This window comes from Camponotus vicinus, unplaced genomic scaffold (assembly GCF_025532165.1).
Source record: "Camponotus vicinus isolate PSW18456_S1 unplaced genomic scaffold, iyCamVici1.0 SCAF_1, whole genome shotgun sequence".
Taxonomy (NCBI): domain Eukaryota; kingdom Metazoa; phylum Arthropoda; class Insecta; order Hymenoptera; family Formicidae; genus Camponotus; species Camponotus vicinus.
This window is the reverse complement of record NW_028141945.1, coordinates 19,203,537-19,223,306: the sequence shown is the minus strand read 5'-3', so window position 1 is coordinate 19,223,306 and position 19,770 is coordinate 19,203,537. Positions and strand designations below refer to the sequence as shown.

General features: G+C 30.8%; 1 protein-coding gene across 3 annotated transcripts in view; it reads left to right on the top strand.

Annotated features, from left to right (window-relative positions):
* The window catches only part of LOC145959320 (aquaporin AQPAn.G), a 33,928-nt gene extending 14,306 nt beyond the window's left edge, over positions 1-19,622 (top strand). For all 3 annotated transcript variants that reach the window (XM_083078066.1, XM_083078067.1, XM_083078068.1), the window contains 2 exons: positions 16,719-16,862; positions 18,211-19,622. In XM_083078066.1, coding sequence (XP_082934192.1) covers positions 16,719-16,862; positions 18,211-18,609 — 543 coding nt within the window. In that variant the 3' untranslated portion in view covers positions 18,610-19,622. The remainder of the gene's footprint in view (positions 1-16,718; positions 16,863-18,210) is intronic.
* The last annotated feature ends 148 nt before the right edge of the window (positions 19,623-19,770 follow it).

Sequence of the window (19,770 nt, the reverse complement as noted above, 5' to 3'; positions counted from 1 at the left end):
TACGTGCTGCTATTGTTCTAATCGTAAAAATAAAATTATTAAAAAAAATAAAATTGAATAAATAAAATTCAAAGCATATTAAATTTTAAATTTAATATTCTCAAATTTATTAAAAATTTCTATATTAAGAAGAAATTTAAATTTAGAGATTTTATGAATATAGAATTTGTTTATCAATGATTTAATTAATTAGTTTCGGAAATTAAAATAAGATAGTAAATTTAAATGAAATAAATCAGATTTAATTTATTAAATATTTTAATCCTACTCACGATAACATGTGAACAAGAGAATAAATAATTTATAACAGACAACTTTTTGAAAGTATATTTTGCATTAAAAGAAAAGAATTGATAGGATAAAAATATTTTCGTGCAAATTTAGGAGGAAATGAAGGGCGCCAAATCTATCTCATCAAAATATGACGAATTTTTTTCTCTTCCTACCCTGTTCTTAGGTGTTTCGTCTATGCACAAATTCTCTTTGTTGCGTATATCATATATGTGAGCAATTTTCCCTTCTCTACTTTTTATATTTTCTACTTTTGATGTTTTATCTTATTATTTTGTATCAAAGATAGGTAAAATAATATTTAATTTGTATCGATTAATAATTAATTTATTTGTTATAATTATTTATTCACTTTGTATACTTTCAACGATATTTGGTGTATCACGTATGACAATTAATAGCAGAAAATTTAACTTTCTAATATATAACTTACACACTTAAATTAAAAAGAATTACTACTTAAAAGATAATTATGGACGATGCATAACAGCCATCAAGTCTCTTAAGCAACGCAAAATAAAACAATCTGACGTTTAATTAATCCACAATGCAAAGATTTATATGAAAAGATTTCCATTTATTGAGGATTAATATCAGATAAAACGACAATTTCGCAATTTCGCAAAAACGTTCACGAATTAAAAGACTTCGTAGCATATATAGCGGGAGATTCTAAAAAAAGGAAAGCATATATTAGCCTCTCGACGATATTTTAGTGATATTTGCATTTAACGAAGACACACATACGAGAAAGAAGTGCGTATTGTCGTCTTGCTTACGTTACGATTAATAATTAATTAACATATCTCATATTGATCGTTTTTTTTGTACAGCATCTCTCGCGCGTAAAACCTGCTCTTCGCGTCTGCTAAATGAGCCACATCGATCACGATTATGTTTCGGATACTCGTTGAATGGATCGGAGACACGCGCTTCTTAAAAGATCGTAAGGATATGTATGAATTTAATAAAAGTTGTTAAACGTCTCTTGCATTTTACGTTCCAATGGAAGTGAATAATAAATACAGTAACTTACATTTTTGTCGCCATTTGAGACTGTAAAATGATTGACAATTTAATTATTAATTCTTTGCACGAGAATTAAAGTTGCAGTTTTATAATTATGACTGGAAAGATTTTATTATTATTATTTAAAATATGTATACGCGAAAGAGTCGCACTTTTTTTTCGGACACCCTATATTTCAAATAAACAGAATACTGTCAAGAGAGTGGGGATCTCCATTCACTTCGAAGTTTTGCGACTCAGTCACCTAATCACTCTCACTCTCGTTTCGTGAATCGATCTTTTTTCCTTATGGAGAATAAGAGATTCGACTCGCCGCGTAACGTGACGACGTGTAACTCTTTCATTAATATATTTTAATTAAATATCTAAATAGTATTGAATAAAAAAGAGAGGCGATAAATCGTGATTTGTATGATCCAGCATTCGTGCTACAAAGTGAGGGATATTTTAACGCAGATAATTTCTCGAGCGAATCTATTTATGTAAAATGTCAGATACGCCATTTCAATCAATGCGAAATCACTGTTCAAAAGAAGATTAAAGGAAGAAGAAGATAAGATAATCGTCGATAGAACAAAGTAATCTTTAATCGTGATTTCATCGAGATAAAAGATTGGATATCGCAGGATAATCTTTCGCCAGATGGTATCGATACTACCCGATTTTCGCGCGTGATTAATCCTTATCAGCGGCGATGGCCTAAATTGCCTCATTACGAAATTACACTATCGTGTAGTCAATGTGAAAGCCTCTCTCCGCGATAATCTTGTGCTATTTCACGTTTTAGAGTTTTGTGCACCACGTCGATCGCTCTATCATTTTGATTTTTTTATTCTCACATCTTTCAATTATTACGAAAGACAGAGAAACAAAAAAAATATATTACATATATTATAAAAAATATATATACGAAAATATAAAAAACAATAGATTATGAAAAATATAGAATATATGTATAATAAAAATAGATTTATAATAATAAAAAATATTCACGTGTAAACTATTAATATAGACCTTATAGATATTTTTTTTATTTAGATGCTTTTCTAAAAAAATTGATAAATTTAAAATTAATATAATCTAAATAATAATGTTCACTAATATTAATTATGGAAATTATTTACTATTATATACTTAATTATTTATTATATATTTATTATATATATTACTTATATATTATTTATTATATTAATAATAATATAAATTTAACAGAATTTGTGAAATATTCGCTCTTTTCGATCTTTTTTTCGACTTGTGAATAGAAGAAGCACCTAAAATTAAACACTCAAAGTTTTCGAGTTTCGCAAATTCGTGCAATTTCTAATATGAATTTCTTGATAAGCGACTGCGAAGAGGAATTGTTAAGATGGTTAAATAGATGAGAGGGAACGGGGGATGGAAATCTCATCCTTAAATCACGCTCGTCCTTTCGAATTCGCGAACTGACCTCGTCCTCGAAACAATTTATAGCGCATTGTACTCTGTCGACACGCGAACTTTCGGCGAACGGCCGGTCGATTTGCGAAGAGCACTCGAGCGGCCTCCTTTGTATCAATCAGAATTCGCGCGACGCGATCACGAGGAGATGAATGGTCCGCCCGTTGACCAGTATGAATATTTTTTTCGATGACTACTGTAATTGTTACGTTGGAAGTTTGGGACAAATTATTGAATTTCGTAGGAAGAAAGGAAAAAGAAGGAAAATTAATTATAAATAATTTTTATAATTAATATTATATTAATGAACGTTATTATAAATAATATTAACTTTTAATTCGGTTCTGTTTTAAATAGAATTTAAAGAAATTTAAAAAAATAAAAAGTAAAATTTATAGAATAATAAAATTTAAGAATTTTAAAAAAGTTTTTAAAAATAAAAAAAATATGTAGAGTCTAATTATGTCAAATTTATATAAATTTTTTTTAGACTAACAAAAAATGAAATAAATTGAAAAATAATTAATATGTAAAATAAAATGGAACAAAATGAATAATTGAGTAACATGAAATAATTAATAATATTAATAAAATATGTATGCGTATTTTTGATGACTTCTATCTCATTTCATTATAAAATTCGCGGCGATTAAGTAGCAATCAAGTGTAAATTTCATCCTATATTTTCTGAGAGAAATTAATATATATTTTAAAATAAAATAAAATTAAGTATTTGTCTCAAACTGATCATTTTCGCATATCCATCTTTTTTCCTCGTGAAAGGATCGGATCTTCTTCTCGGATGAACTTCGCGTTTAGTCGCGGTAAACACGTTTTAATTGAAGCATACACGGGGCATACGCGTGATGTGTGGGCCGCCCGGGTCCAGCGTAGTGGAAGGGTAAATAAGGCCGCCGGTTCGCCCAAGGGGGTCTAACTCCGTCCGGAGATGGTGCAACTGTGCCCCGGAGGCTTCTGACAACCTACTCGAGAGCTACGGAGCTGGGGCTTGAGAGACTAGCGTTCACTCTTATTCCGCTCGTACATCGCCCTTTTGATACTTCACTTTCCGACACGGATGCCCGCGGCACGGATGTGAACGTCTACGCGATGCTTTAGAAGTCGCGTAATTTTTACTTTTCTTTTCTCGAGAGAGAGGGGGACGGATAGTGACAACCCCGAATCAAAGAGATTAATTGTCTTCGGTTCTCAAATTTTTTTGATCGAGAATAATAATTGAAAAAGATAACAATGTGATTTCTCTAGTTCCTCTTTACAATTAAGCAATTAATAATTTCAAAGTGTGGATAAAATTATATATATAAAATTATAAAATATTACATATATGTATAATTATGTTAATTTTCTTCAGATTTTTTATTCTAGCTTATTAAATTCAAATCATATCTTTATTCTATTCTTCTTTCTCAGATTTAAAAAAATATTATTGTAATAAATTTTTTAATTATATATTAATATATATTATTAATATTAAATTATTAAATTGCGTTTTTTATATAATTGTTTCCTTTCTCTGTTCAATATGTTTTCATTTATTTCAGATTCAAAATTTTTTAAATCTTGTCTCAAATATTTTCTTTTTAAGCTAATTTTACATTTTACTGCGTTTAAATAAATCTTTTCCGGAAAAAATATTAAACCCAGACAGCACAATGACATCTTAAAAACGTATTAAAAATAAACAAATTGGACGTTTCATACGTATTTAAAATATCCAGATTAGAGCCTAAAATATCTTTAGGATGTTTTATGGATATCCAGTGTTACTATTTTGGACATCCCAAAAATGTCCATTTTAAAGACCAAACGGACTAAAATTGAACTTGTTTTGAACATTAAAAAAATATTTTAAAAATAGGTATATATAATTTTTACAAAATATTTTAATGAAAAAATTTAAATTTATTATATTAAATTTTTCATTATTTTATATTAAATTTGTTTCATTATTTTATATTAAATTTGTTTCATTATTTTATATTAAATTATTCGCCGGACATTTACTTGTCCAACTTATAAAATCAATTTAATATCTGAAACTCGTAATTTAGATCAGAAATTAAATTGAACAGTATATTTTTAATCTTATTTGTTACCTTTTGCAAACTTTATATAATTCTCATAACTAAAACTTAAATACGAGAAAGATAGCGCATCGCACGTCGCGTAGCGGTAAACGAACGAACTAACACATCCTTGCGTGCTTGCGCGAAACTTTGATGTCCAAGATCGGACATCTTATGGACGTCCAAATATTGGCCATTAACGGATGTCTCAAATCGAATGTACGGTGGATGTTCATTTCATGTCCATGGACGTGTGGACGTAAAATGGATATAAAATGAATATCCATAGGATGTCCTGTGCTGTCTGGGAAATTAATTAAAATTATTTATTTTTTTACGAGTTAATAATTAATTGCATTTTTCAACAAGATGATTCACATTTTCTTAGATATTTGTACGTGCTTGATACATCTCTTTTATCGTGGCAACAATTTGTACATTCATAAGATTGCGACCAATTGGTGTTTTGATGTTAGAATTGAAATGACATCACGTGCGTGTTTCTTTCCAACTCTGATATGCAATTATATCTCAATCATGATATAATCGTCCGCAAGCGCGTCATCTCGTTAAAAGACGCGACTCAATCGAAAATTCTTCGCTCGAGATCTAAGACACGTCCTCGACTCGACGGTCCCATTCAGGCGAAAATTGAATGCTAAGTCTCTCTTTATCGTCTAACGGGCAACGATAGCGATATTGTCTCGGTGTTGACGATCGCGTTTTATTGTCCCAGCCGCTTTGCACAGCCGGCGCAAAAGGGACGAACATATTCCCGGATGACATCTGTAGCCGCATTATTTATAGATCCGACTCTGTCTTTCTGTCCCGGGATATAAAAGTCATAATTTATACAAGTGGGCTGTACACGACCGATCATCGCTCAATAAAGCCGCTATTGATAGGGAAATGTCAAGTGACTTTTCTCTCGGTGATAGAGAAAGAAAAAAGGAAGACTTGGACAAAGGAAGTATTATACGAGTAACACGATGGAAAAATATTCGAGAGACTCCGCGCGTGTTTATCTAGATGAAATAATTGTCCAAGATAATTATCGCGCGGATCTGGTGCGCGACAAGAGATGTTCTCAAAGCGGAACGGTTGCGCCAACGTTGCACGTCTTACTGTATATGTGCTTTTTTAGTGCGCTTATGATTATTAGATAAATTATCCATTATTAAGAATTAAGAAATTTTTAATTTTTATTTTAGCTTCTATGCAAATAAAATTTAATTAATCTAATATAAACAATAAATAAATCTAATATAATACATTTAATAGAATTTTTTAATTTAATTTAATTATATTAATTATATTAATTTAATTAATACATTATTTTATAAATTTATAAATTATTTTTAATTTATATAACATAATTTGCATGTGTGCGATTTTAATATCGATTATTTTAATATAAATATGAATTTAATGTTAGCATAAGTTGCAATTTGTGATTCATAGAAATTTCTAATTAAATACTGAATTGTAATATTAATATAAAGAGATGTTTTTAATTTAAAGATAAATATACCTTATGAGGATTGCAAATTTCTTACTTTTAATACGCCACTTTAATTCACATTTAATTAAATAAAATTAAACTAAAATATAAGTTCACACTTATTTAAAACGTTTTCTGTCGATGTAAAAATCTTACATTAAATTACTTTAAAATTAATTCTTACATTAAAATCTATCTTAGATCACGTTTGTTTGTGCGCATTGTGCTAATATTGTTTCAGCATTTGTTAATAAATACTTGAAAATATTTCTTTTTCGACGTGACACGAGTATGTTGAGATCTTGAGATAGGCCCAGCGAAAAGCACCGGGCGCGCATGTCGCACTTTTCATTAGCTTGCGAAACCCGCAATTCGCCACGATTAAAATCGTGCAACCTTGCATCGTCGGCGACAATCGTCTTTCTCGTCTCCCCTTTATCGTCTCTTTATTCAACAGACATTTTGCATCAATTCTTTTTTTATTCTCTTCCCAAATTTTTCAACTATTTTTATAAGTCGAATTAAATCGAATTAAATTAATTGATACCAATTATTTATATAATTGATATCAATTTAACTCTTTTCATTAATTGATATCAATTTAACTCTTTTCAAAACTTGAAAATTCTTTAATCTAATCTTGAGATAATTGAAATCCGATTTTAATTAGAACTTTTACTACAATTTCCTTTTCATAATTGGAGCATTTTTATTGTTTAATTTAATTGTTGGAGAGTATTTTCTCTTTCTTTCTTATTTTAATAAGGAAGTTTCCTAAGTTTTCTAAATTCTTTATAGTTTGAAAGAAATTATCGATATAGAGAAATTCATTTATTTATTAATATTTTGTACATATAATTTTAACAGAATATAGCATTTATTATTTTGTTGCAAAAATGTGATTAGATGAGATTTTAATAAATCCAAAAAATCTAAAATTAACAACGCATTAATTTGAGGAGGATATTTAAATTCAATTCGGATCCTTTGTAAAAAACAAAACAAGTTCAAAGATAAAGAAGAGCAACTTGCGAGTCGAGCTTGCGCAAGCGTTATTATAAAAAATCCTCCCGTGCACTTGCAACTTTGTGCAGTTCGGTCATTCCTCATCTCGCATTCTGCCATTTTTTTTTGCGGGCCGGCTAAGGATGACGGTATTAAAAAATAAAAAGAGGGGGAAAAGAGTTCATAAGGGAAGAGGATGAAGAATTGAAGCGAGATAGCGAGGAGAAAATGGGAAGGGTGCGAATAAGAGAGAAAAGAAAAGAGAGAGAGAAAGAGAGAGAGAAGGAGAGAGAAGAGAAGGGAGATGTAGATGTGCAAAGTCACAGTCGATCCTGTTCCGAATGCAAATCGCACGCATCTCGCCCTGCATTATACGCAAATGCGCGGCTCTTTAATATGCGAGAGCGAGGGGCGAGAGCACAACGCTTATGCAACGCGAGATGCAACAAGATCCAGAGATTGATCGTCGGAGAACATCGGTTGTTGCACCGTTAAACGAAATGACAGATGAATGATCCTAGAAACGTTTCAACAAATTGATATTCGTGATATTCGTAACGAGATCTCGGAGCATAATTTAAGCACTGCGTGCACATCTCCGAAAATACAGGATGTTTCGAAAATTCTCATTCGCGATCTCAATTTTTAATTTGACTTTATTAATTAATTTATTATTATTTATCTAATTTATCTATATTATTTATCTAATTATTTATCAAGTATATATTTCGATCGTTAAAATTTCAATTAAAATTCTATCCACTTGAAATATTAACTCCCACGTACATAATTGACATTATTAAATTAATACACATGTGTTTTGGCAAAAAATTTTAAAATATAAGGAATATTTATTTCTGAACCGCGTGTGTATGCAATTTTTGCACCGATATTTCAATGATTTGAATAACAACGAGTGGAAAAAATATTAATTGAAATTTTATGATTGATGAAGATGTTTTTCGTTATAACTTAGGGGTGAGTTTATTGTTCGAGGCGTTGGCAGTTAATGTTAAATTAATTACTCTCTACTTAGTTAAATTGATTATCACTTTCATTAAATTTATTTAATTAAATTTCATCTTAATTTAATTTAGCTAACGTAATTAAATTAATGAACGAATAAAATATGACATGGAAAACGATGATTAAGCGAGGTAAAGGGGCTCCTTTTTTAGAAATCACCCGCAAGGGAGTGCTTTATTAATTACATGCGCACGTGAGATAGGCATCTGGGTTTGCTCGCGTAATCACCACAAGTGTCTTTGTATTATCTCGCGTCTTAGATCGCGATTCGCAAGCGCGAGATAACTAAACGACGGGAGCGCATTCTTACTCGTTCTACGTTTATGACGTTGAATTAATAATCGTCTGTATAACTTATGACGAATGTTAATTGTTTTGCCGAGAGATATTTCTCTCGGCTAGCACTGCTTCGCCGTTCTTCATCTCTTCTCGCGGTTCTTACGTCCCACCAGTTTTGTGCAATATGTACTGCCTGACGTGCCGCATTGTTTTCTTTCGGCTGAATTTGCATAAAACTCGTGTGCCCGCCAATATTGATTTTAGAGCCGGGCCAAGGCTTTCGATACTTTTACGTTTCGATATTTTATTTTTCTCCCGAGCCTAAGAAACTTACGTCATTTTTATGCGACTTTTTTAGAAAATTCGTAATGTTGTATTTCCCAAAATTTTATGTGCGATCATTTAGATTAATGTTACGAGTCAAAATTCGAGAAACGGTAAATTTATGTAAAATATAGATTGACATATAGATTTACATTGATGTGGAAAATATAGAAAGAGAGACATTTTATTAAATAATTTTAATATTAAAAAGATGTAAAAAAATGAAATTAATATAATATAAAATAATATAAAATAAAATAATAAATATAAAATAAAATAATATAAAATAAAATATAGAAACCTAAGAATATAAGATATAAAATTAAACAAAATAAGAGGAAGCTTAAATCTCGATAAAAAAATATTAAAATTCGAAATTATATAAGTATATAATCCTACGAAAATATATACGAGTTTCGTTGCCTCTTCTTTCTTTATTATCTAAGATTTTATATAAAATAAGAAGCAAGAAGTTGATAAAGAAATTTTTAAAAAATTAAATCGAATTAAATTAAATCGAATACGTCTCTATTTCTAAATATCTGAGCGCACGTGGAATATTTAAAATGACATTTATCTAAGACAAAATCGCTTATGCGGTAAGAGCGACGCGTATTCCTTGGCAAACATTAGAGTCATCCTGCTGGGGGCCTTTTCGGGCCCCGAGAAGTACCGCTCCCTCGTGCACGCTGTTACGCAAGCAGGCCCACAGGCGAAAGATCATTGTCCTACGTCTTGCAGCTCGTGTGCGTCACGCAGCCCAATTATGTCTCTAGACACAGGCCCGCACTGGAAAGGATAAGGACAGATTGATGGACAATTGTGATGGGCTCGATATTCTCCAGCCGCGTACGACTTCTTAAATTATTTAATCGTGCATTTTATTTCAAGAGATTTGAAGATGAAACATATACATACATCTTATAATTAAATCTTCAACATAAACAATAAATAATTAATATTATTCTGTATAATAATTGTATAATTAAAAAATGTAAATTATTACGTATACATATTAATTATAAATTATAACGCAACAAGGTATATCAATATAATTAAAAGTAAATTTGATGCTGATAATAAAAAAATTAAATCTCTCTAGATTCTATTTTTAATTAGTAATCATTATTCGTACTTTTGATGTATTTTTTTTATTGCTGCGGTTATTTATTAAATAGCGAAATTATTATATTTTTCAATCGGTTATTAAAAAAAATATATTGGAGTAAAAATCTCTCGAGATTAGAATTTCTCTCCGAGGATTTTGCGAATCCGATCCTGCGTCTCCGCGCTGCAGGAGCGCCGCCGACAAGGTGTACGAATTTGTAACGGCACGACGAGCCCAGACACCTTACGGTAATTACTGACAATACGTCGGCGAAGCCCATTATTTAATGCTCGCTCGCAGTCGTATTTAACGCTCGAACGAGCCGACGTACGATGACGGCTCGTCTCGAAAAAGGAGGAGAGACGCGTAATTTGCGTCACAAACTGCCCGCGTCTCGTTAATGCTGGATATCTCGATATCCTTTTCGTTTTATTAGCGTGAAATACTTTCTCAACATCTCAATCCCATTTCTTCGCTATTATTCATTTACCATTATTGCTTTAGGTTCCACGAATCACTCGTCACGATTTTGATCCGAGTTATTAAATGATGACCGAATTAATTTCGACATTTGAATTACATCAATCGCATCGAATATAATTTTATAATTGCTGGCTCTTATTAATTTTTTTTTTTAATATTAATATTTTGCTAGAATATTAATTTGTTTTATACACGTACATAACACTGCTAATTAAAGTGACTTTACTTTGAAATAAATCTTATACCCGCACGTGAAGTTTTTCGAAGTATAATATTTTATTATTCCATCATTTATTCAGAATTATTACACACGTATATAAATACAATACTATGTAATTATTATAATTTATTGTTATTAGTTAATGTTAGTATTCATCACAATTTTACTGTGCTACCAAGTTTTTTTTTTAATAGCAAATAAAAGGAAAGGTCGGCAGCTTTTGTAGGATCGGACACTTTTCTCATTTCACACGCATGTAATTTCGAAAGTTCATGGTTTTACTGCGATTTTTTTACTGCCGAGAAACAAGAAAAGAAATCTTCGGCAGCCTTCGGCCCAGTAGTATGGATAACAACAAAGATGATCCGTCTACTAAAAAGATAGAAAAATGATTCAAGGCGATCAACTTTGCCTATCGGGCGCGAATTCTAGAACAGCTTGCCGCGCGTGCGATCCTTCTCTGCTCGCCGCTAATTCGCGATGAAGTTTCAGCAACGCGTATGACACATGCACGTTCGTTCGCACGAAGAAGGAGCATGGCACGTGTGCAACGAACGTGCATCTTCAGGTTCAGATTTATTCTCTTCATCATAAATTTTATTAGTGATAAAAGACGAATTCATCTTCTATAATATACAATAAATATATAATATAATATATAATAAATACAATATAATATATAATAAATAAATACATATATATACTTATTTATTTAGATATTAATATATTTACATATTGATATATTGATATATTTATATAATTATATATTTATACATTCATATGTATACATATATAAATATAAAAAAACCATATTTCAGTAATAAGTAAATTTTTAAAAATATATTTGAATTTATTAGTATGTTATAATTGTATTAAATGCATTATTTACATTTTGCATAATAATTACTTAATTTAAAAATATAAATCATTATATATGTTACGTACTATTTTAAATTAAATAATTCTTTAATTCAAAAATATAAATATATACACTCTATCTATTAAATTAAATAATTATTATGCAAAATATAATTAATGCAATTAAGACAATTACTTATAATATACATAATAAATTTGACTAGAATATATTTTTGTATCTAGGACTTTTTTCAAGTAATGCATCAGTGTTTAAACAAAAAGACACATTGTAATGTTTTTATTAAAGAATAATGTGTGAAGTTATCTTTGTTCTTTATTTAATTATTTTTTTCTTTTTTATTTTATATTGGTCATAATAATTTATTATATATTCATTGCGCATTCTTTGACAGCCGGTATATTGTTCCCTCCGATTCTGCGTGTTTTGCACGCGGGAACGCGACTTATGACTGGGGGCTGTGGGTCGTAAGGCCCCGAGGGCGCGAAACGGCGGGCTAATTCGAGATCGTACGATCTATACATAGTGAGCGAACCGGAACGGATGTTGGAAATTAATTTTATTTTCTGTTCGGACTTGTAATTTGAAAGCGCGAATAAAGTCATAAAATCCACGGGGGAACCGCATCGAGCGGTTCGCAAACAGCCACGCCAAAAAAATGAAACAAGCTCGTCACACTTTAAGTTTAATTTCAATGAAGTGAAGAGAGACTATAAGATTAAAAAAAAATCTTTTCGAGAAATTAACACGCAAAGTCCGCGCTGAAAAAATACGACATTTTGGCCCGAAAATATCGCGATCGCCCCGAGATAGGATCGAGGCCCCGAAAAGGAGGCTCCTGCCGAGATGCCCGCGGATTTCGCGCGTTTATTACTTTTCTCGGAACAATATTGCGGGGCGAAGGCCGATGAGTCGCGGAAAGTGACATAACTTTCCCCTTTGGAGCGCGCTTTATAATATATTTTATATCCCATGATCTCTTCTCCGAGACGGACATACGTCGCGCGAACACGTGTCAATTAAAGCCCGTGCAACAGCCCGGGGATTTTTCATTTCACCTGGCAAGCCGCAAGGCCACGTCGCTCGGTTCTCTCTCCTCCTTCCCCCAGGACCGACACAAAAGAATCTGTCTCTCTTGATTGTCGATCTCGCCCGCTTCGATCGCGAATCGTTTCTCTACCAAAATCGGGGGCCTCATTAAAGAGAGGCCCTCATTAAAATTATGATAGGTGCTTGAAGGACGTACTCTGCATCACCCAGTGATAAGATCGGTTTTCTAACACTAGAAGTCTTCGGCGAATTTTTGAGCGACTTTTTGACGTGCAATTGCTTGTTCGGGATTAACGATCGATATCGACGAAAATCAGCGAATCGATCAGCGCGAATTGACGGAGACGAGAGTCGAGAAGATAAAGGGACAAAAGGAAAGAGAGAGAGAATGATTACGCAATCCTGGTCGGCGCATATGTGTGCCGATCGCCCGCGGCGAGACGAGACCTTGTCGGCGTGCATGAGAACTGGGCCGCGTCGGGCCCCTCGTTGTATCCCGGGCCCGACTCTGGACCTAGATGAATCCGCCGACGCCGTGGAGTCTGCGCGGACCGTGCCGGATTAATTCGAGTGAGTCTGAGATCATAAGATACGTGTGTTTGCGCAAATGTGAACAAGGGGTACTCTCTCATGCATCATATCGATTGTTTCGAGATAATTATTGACACGTACACATCCGAAAATTCTTATTAAAAGGCCTCTATAATTATATGTAATATATATTATTTATAAATGAAGCTACTTTTATATGTTAATAATCTAATAATTATATAAAACAGAATGTTTACTCCCTGGAAAAATATGAAAAATTTTTGGAAAAATATGAAAATTCCGTGAAATTCTTCCATACTCCTCAGAAAATCAGGGAGGGAATTCTCATATTTTGTCGAATGAATAATTTTTTGAAAAATTCTCTCTTAATAATAATGTTGCTCTTATATGAACAGTCGGCGTCATTTAATTATGTGTTTAAAATATTTTGCAAGTATGTATCTATCTTTGTTTATATATTTCACTAATCAATATCTTCATTAGTCAATGTCTTCAATATCAAAAATAATAAAATTGAAATCAGAATTGAATAATAGATATTTTTATAATAGATATTTTTGTAATAGATATTTTTATTGTAATTTTTATTTATAAAAAATGAAAATGTTACGCAAATGAAAAATGTTTATTTTACAAAAGTTATTTAATTTTTTTTTAGTACAATTATAAATCTAGCACTTGAAACTTAGAAAAATTTTATGTTTTTCTTCATAAAAATGAAAAATATTAGCTTAATAAATGTATATAATAAATGATGTAATTTCGAACAAAAATGCTTGAAAAGACAGGGAATTTTCAGAGAATTTTACAAATTTGAGATACCATATAATATAAAATTTATTATTTACAAAATCATCTCGAATTAATTTTACTATACAGGGTGTCCCGAAACTAACGCTTGATATTTTAAAGGCAGATTCTCTGGCCAATTTAAAAACGATTTTTCCTCAGTAAAAATGTCGCGGCACTAATAGTTTTCGAGTTATAAACGATTGAAAATAAAGGGTTTTTTGCAAACTAAGGCTTATGGGAATAAAATATTAATGAAGTCACATTCTTTAGTTAATTTTAGGTAGAGTTTACTTTAATAGAATTTTAATTTAAGGCTTAGTTAGAAAGATACATGATGACAAAAATTGGGAATATGCAAAAAATAATGATCTCCCTCGACATTTTCGCTGAGGAAAAATCGTTTTTAAATTGGCCAGAGAATCTGCCTTTAAAATATCAAGCATTAGTTTCGGGACACCCTGTATATGTACAATAAAATATTATATTTTACACAACTATATGACGGATATGCAGAGTTGGGAAGTAACGCGTTACTTGTAACGTTGTTACCGTTATCGTTACTTTTTTTCGGTAACGATCGTTACTTTTTTCTGTCTGTAACGGTAACGGTAACGTCGTTACATTTTTACAGTAACGGTAACGAATTTAACAGTTACTTTTATCGTTACTTTAATTCTGTAATCCTGGATAGTATCCCCTTAGTAATTGAAAAATCTATTCCTATTACAAAACAGTTTGCAAATATTTTGGAAAATTATATACATGCATGATGTTTTTCTCTGTATTCATAAATCTAAAATTTCTAAATTACAATAAATGAAAAATTGAATATGAAGAACATCAATGATAGAATAATTTATAATTATCGAATATATAAAAGTAATAACTATATTTTAAAATCAATTATAGTAAATACTATAAAATAATAATTATATTTTAAAATAAATTAATTTAATTGTTGTATTATAAAAAGTAACGAAAAAGTAACGAATCGTTACTTTCTTAGTAACGGTAACGGTAACGAGTTACTTTTCAAAATTAGTAACGAGTAACGGTAACGAGTTACTTTTCACGAAAAGTAACGGTAACGGTAACGCGTTACTTTTTTGAAGTAACGTTCCCAACTCTGCGGATATGATTGTAATGTAAAATTTTTCCATAAATACTGGATATATATCTGGATATATATCTATCAACGATTTGCAAAATGAGTTTATAGCAATTTGCAAACTGTACAGTGGAATTAGATCAATTTATTTTCTATCGCGGTTAACATCTGCTATCGATTAGCAGCCACACGCAATGCTATGAATCAAACATTGACTGCTCTAGATACATTACATTTGTTTTAGTTTTAGTTTATACAGATGCTAACAAACGTCAAAATTAAATGTCATAAGTTCATTAACATATTTATAAGAACGCGACTCGCTAATTATCGTTGAAAATCCATTAATTAAAATCCATATTAATTAAAATTGTAAAAGATAAATTGTTAAACGAAATTGAAAAGCAATATATGAAAAAATGGTGTTTGAGTGAAGATAAACAGAATTAAAAATTGATTTTACATGCACATTTTCTAGGCCTCAAATACATATATTATAAATATGTGTGTTAGATTTATGTTATCTTTATAATTTATATTGTGTGTATCTGCATACCTGTATCTATCTATAAATCGTATAATTACATATTTTAATAAATAATCTAAAAATCATAAATAGTCTAAAAATAGTGTTTAATATTAATTTAAAATTTTATTTTCTTTAAAATAATTAAATATTTTTAATAAATTGCATTGCTTTAAAATACATAAGTTAATATAAATATTTCAATTCTTAGAATTACATAATCTTTGAAATTCAATAATCTCTAATTATTTTCACCTATTATTTATTTGATTGTCCGACTATTTTTTACCTCGTCAATTTAAAAATAAAATATATTGTATTATATATTTGCAAAATATATTTTCGTAAGATATTTTTAAAGATGTTCTTAAAAAATAAAAAGAGAAAGAGAGACTGTCATGCATTTTTATCTACGAGAAGGTCGGACATTTCGCGAGATCGTTTCAAATCGTTTGCGATCTCCACATAATTATATGCCGGATACATAAGAAGAATTTACAAGCAGGCATTACACGCAGTGACACACTGCGAGATTGTCAAAACGCTCGCCACGGTGACGTTGATTGTTGGGAAATCGTTTGAGATAAATACGAGAAACAAATTTTGTCTTTTTCTCTTTCTCTTTGCGGTGGGCGTGAGATCGCATGATGATTACGAAAGAAATCTTAGAAATTTTCTCACGGCCCAAAGTTTTATTAGTCACAAGTTCGCCGATCGAAAGCATATGAGGATACCACGCGTTCCTAATCAAGAACGATAACATGATATAATAGAAATATAGCAGAATTATAATAAAATTTTGAAAGTTAAAAAACTAATTTAAAATATCAATTCATTATAGTAATGTAAAAATTATAAATATTAAAAAAATCAATATTTTCCAATTTATATTTAAGTATGAACCATATATATATAATATAGTTATTGTTATTAATTGTTGTTATAATTATTGTACTAAATTAATTATAATAGCTATTCTAAAAATTTTTGAACAGTTTTATATTATAATTTTTTAATTTCCAGGTTTTAGGTCCAATTTCTGGTTGTCACGTGAACCCAGCTGTGTCACTTGGTCTGATGGTCAGCGGAAATTGCAGTTTTCTTAAAACTGTTAGTTATGTAGTCTGTCAATGTTGCGGCGCTATCGCGGGTTCTGCCGTTCTCAAGGTAAGATTAAATTAAAATTCACTTATTTTTAAGAATCTAATTAATTATAATTCATTCATTAATTTAATTAAAATTCACCATAACGCTTAATTCTCCTTTTTTTTAAAGATAAGAGAGAAAATAAATTTAAATTTATATTTATTAATTGTTAAATCAATTTTTATCGATTTTTAAAAAGAGAAAGAGAGAAAGTCGAATTTGATATGCGGCTTAAATTAGTCTAATTTTATTTAATCAAGTGCCGAACAAGATATCAAATTTTTTTATCGTTATTTTATTAAGATTTTCTTAATTTAAAATTAATCGAAATTATCTCTTTATTGCTGGACACTCAACCGCATTGCATAAGTAATAAAATGTACTCGAAGAGGTCATCGGGTCGCGTACACGACATTTTTATTCGGGCGCGTCTTACGTACGCACGTGCGTTCCTTACACACGCGCAATCGTAATGATCGTTCGACTGAAGCGTGAAATCGATCGTTGATAGGCTGTCATTTCGATTTGGCGCGGAGCTCCGTCTTGTCCGTATCAATTAAATCGTCGTTGCGCAAGGTCAAGGTCCGTTCCTCTCCTCCTCCATCAACGCATCCATTACATCAAAAACTAGTCGCATAAGTGTTCAGCGGCTGGGTCACGCGCGAGAGAGCAACAAGCTACGCACGTGCGTGCGTGTGTATGTGCGATACTCTATATATTTTGCGTGTGGTCCGAATTAATTTAACCAAACAAGTTTATTTATTAAATTTTTTATCATCATTTTAACGCAGTTAATGTAGGGAAATATAAAAAAAAATTATGAAATTATTATATCCGTTATATACGCTGCAGTAATTAAATTATGCGTTAGCATAATAATTTGGTAATAATTAAAAAAGTATTAAAAAATTGTTTGGAAAATATGACTAGTGAAGAAATATTATTGGCTTACAATAAATATAAAATTAAATAAAAATATAAATATAATTAATTATAAATTAATTATAAATTAAATATAAATTAATTATTTAAAAATATAAAAATTAATCATTTTTTATTAATTATTTAAAGGTAGCAGTAAAATGATTTAAAACCACACAGAAAATATTATCTTATCCATTATAATTTTATGTATGAGCCTCTCAGAAACCAAACAGATCAACTCTATTTTCTGTAAATTCCTTAATTTAAAAATCCCTAATTTAAAAATCAGAACATTAATTACTATATTTTATATAATATTGAATTTAAGGAATTTATAAAGGGTAAAGTTGATCAATTTATTTTTTAAGAAACATATCATATATCGAGGAATTAAAAGTTCTTCTTTCCCTCGCAAAATCTCATCGAATCGAATCATTCCATCCAGCTGATAATACCCAAGACACCAGCTGCTGGCGGTCTCGGCGCCACTATGCTGGGTCAAGGCGTGTCGGTAACCCAGGGTATCATAATGGAAATCATCATTACGTTCCTGCTGGTGCTGGTGGTGCACGCGGTGACGGATGCCAAGAGGTCCGACACGAGGGGTTGGGCCCCGGTGGCGATCGGCCTGGCGATCGTGGCATCTCATATGGCGGCGGTCCCCATCACCGGCAGCAGCATGAATCCTGCCAGGACTCTGGGCCCAGCCGTGGTGGAGGATATATATCAGGACGTATGGATCTACTGGGTGGGTCCGCTCATCGGAGGTTGCTTGGCCGGCGGCATCTACAGGATGGGCCTGAGGGCCAACAGGGAGGACGACGAGGGTTCGTACGACTTTTGAGAAGCCTCTTCGGGATTCTAAAACATGAGACGGATCCTAACAATAATTCCGCGAAGAACTAGATCGGAAGTTTCCCAGGTGTAAATAAGGAGATAAAAATGCAGATTTTTTTTTATTATCCTTGTTCGTGGCATATGACAAAATTGTTTGTAAAAGAAATAGGATTTTACAGGGAATATATATATTTGTAAAATATTGGACCCACTGTAGATCAGAGAGTTCAGAAAATTGAAGAAAGTATTGGACCCACTGTAGATCAGAGAGTTCAAAAGCTGGGAACTATTTGAAAATTGCTCCATAATATGTAAATGTATACTCAACATGCACACACCCATAACATATACACATATTATGTGTTTTTTATTTCTTTTTTAAAGATTTTATTTTCTTAAATTAAATTAATCTTTACATATTTACATAAAAATCTCATCATTTATTAAATTGTATTGTTTAGTTTTTTTATCTTTAGTATTTTTAGAATCTTTTTAGCTGACACAGTATTTAATCGGAAAGTATAATCGAAAATATATCGACATTATTGTATAATACTGTTGTGTACAATATGAACGAAAAATAAAGTTTTGTATTAATATTAATTTGTACATAATATTATATTATTAATGATTGATATTATATACATACATGTATTACGGACTAAAACAAGCAAATGATTATTATTAAAAAGTAAATGATTATTATACAATAGTAGATAATAGATGAAATGTACAATTATTATGCAATAATGCATGACATTGAATCGATGTCTTTCTTTAAAAAGTTATCTTTAAAAAGTTACCTTAAGAAACTAAATGTATTTTTCCCTAAAATATGCATAGAACAAAATGTAGCTTTTTCATCTATAATCATCAGCATAATCCTATCATAATTAAAGATCATTATCAATCACGTAAATTCTATTGGCCAGTTTGTACATCGCTTTCTACTCTGAATTTTGTATATATATTGTACTTAAGTTAGCTTATATCGAGAAATAAAAAATTAATTATCTTTTATCGATCTATAATAAGTTTAGGAATTAATTACCTCATAACGCACAGATACGAATAAAAATATTAACAAATATAATCTTTTATTATTATCCGCATATGAATTTTTATGTTTTCCCTCTCTCAGTCCCTTAATAATAATAATAATAATTGT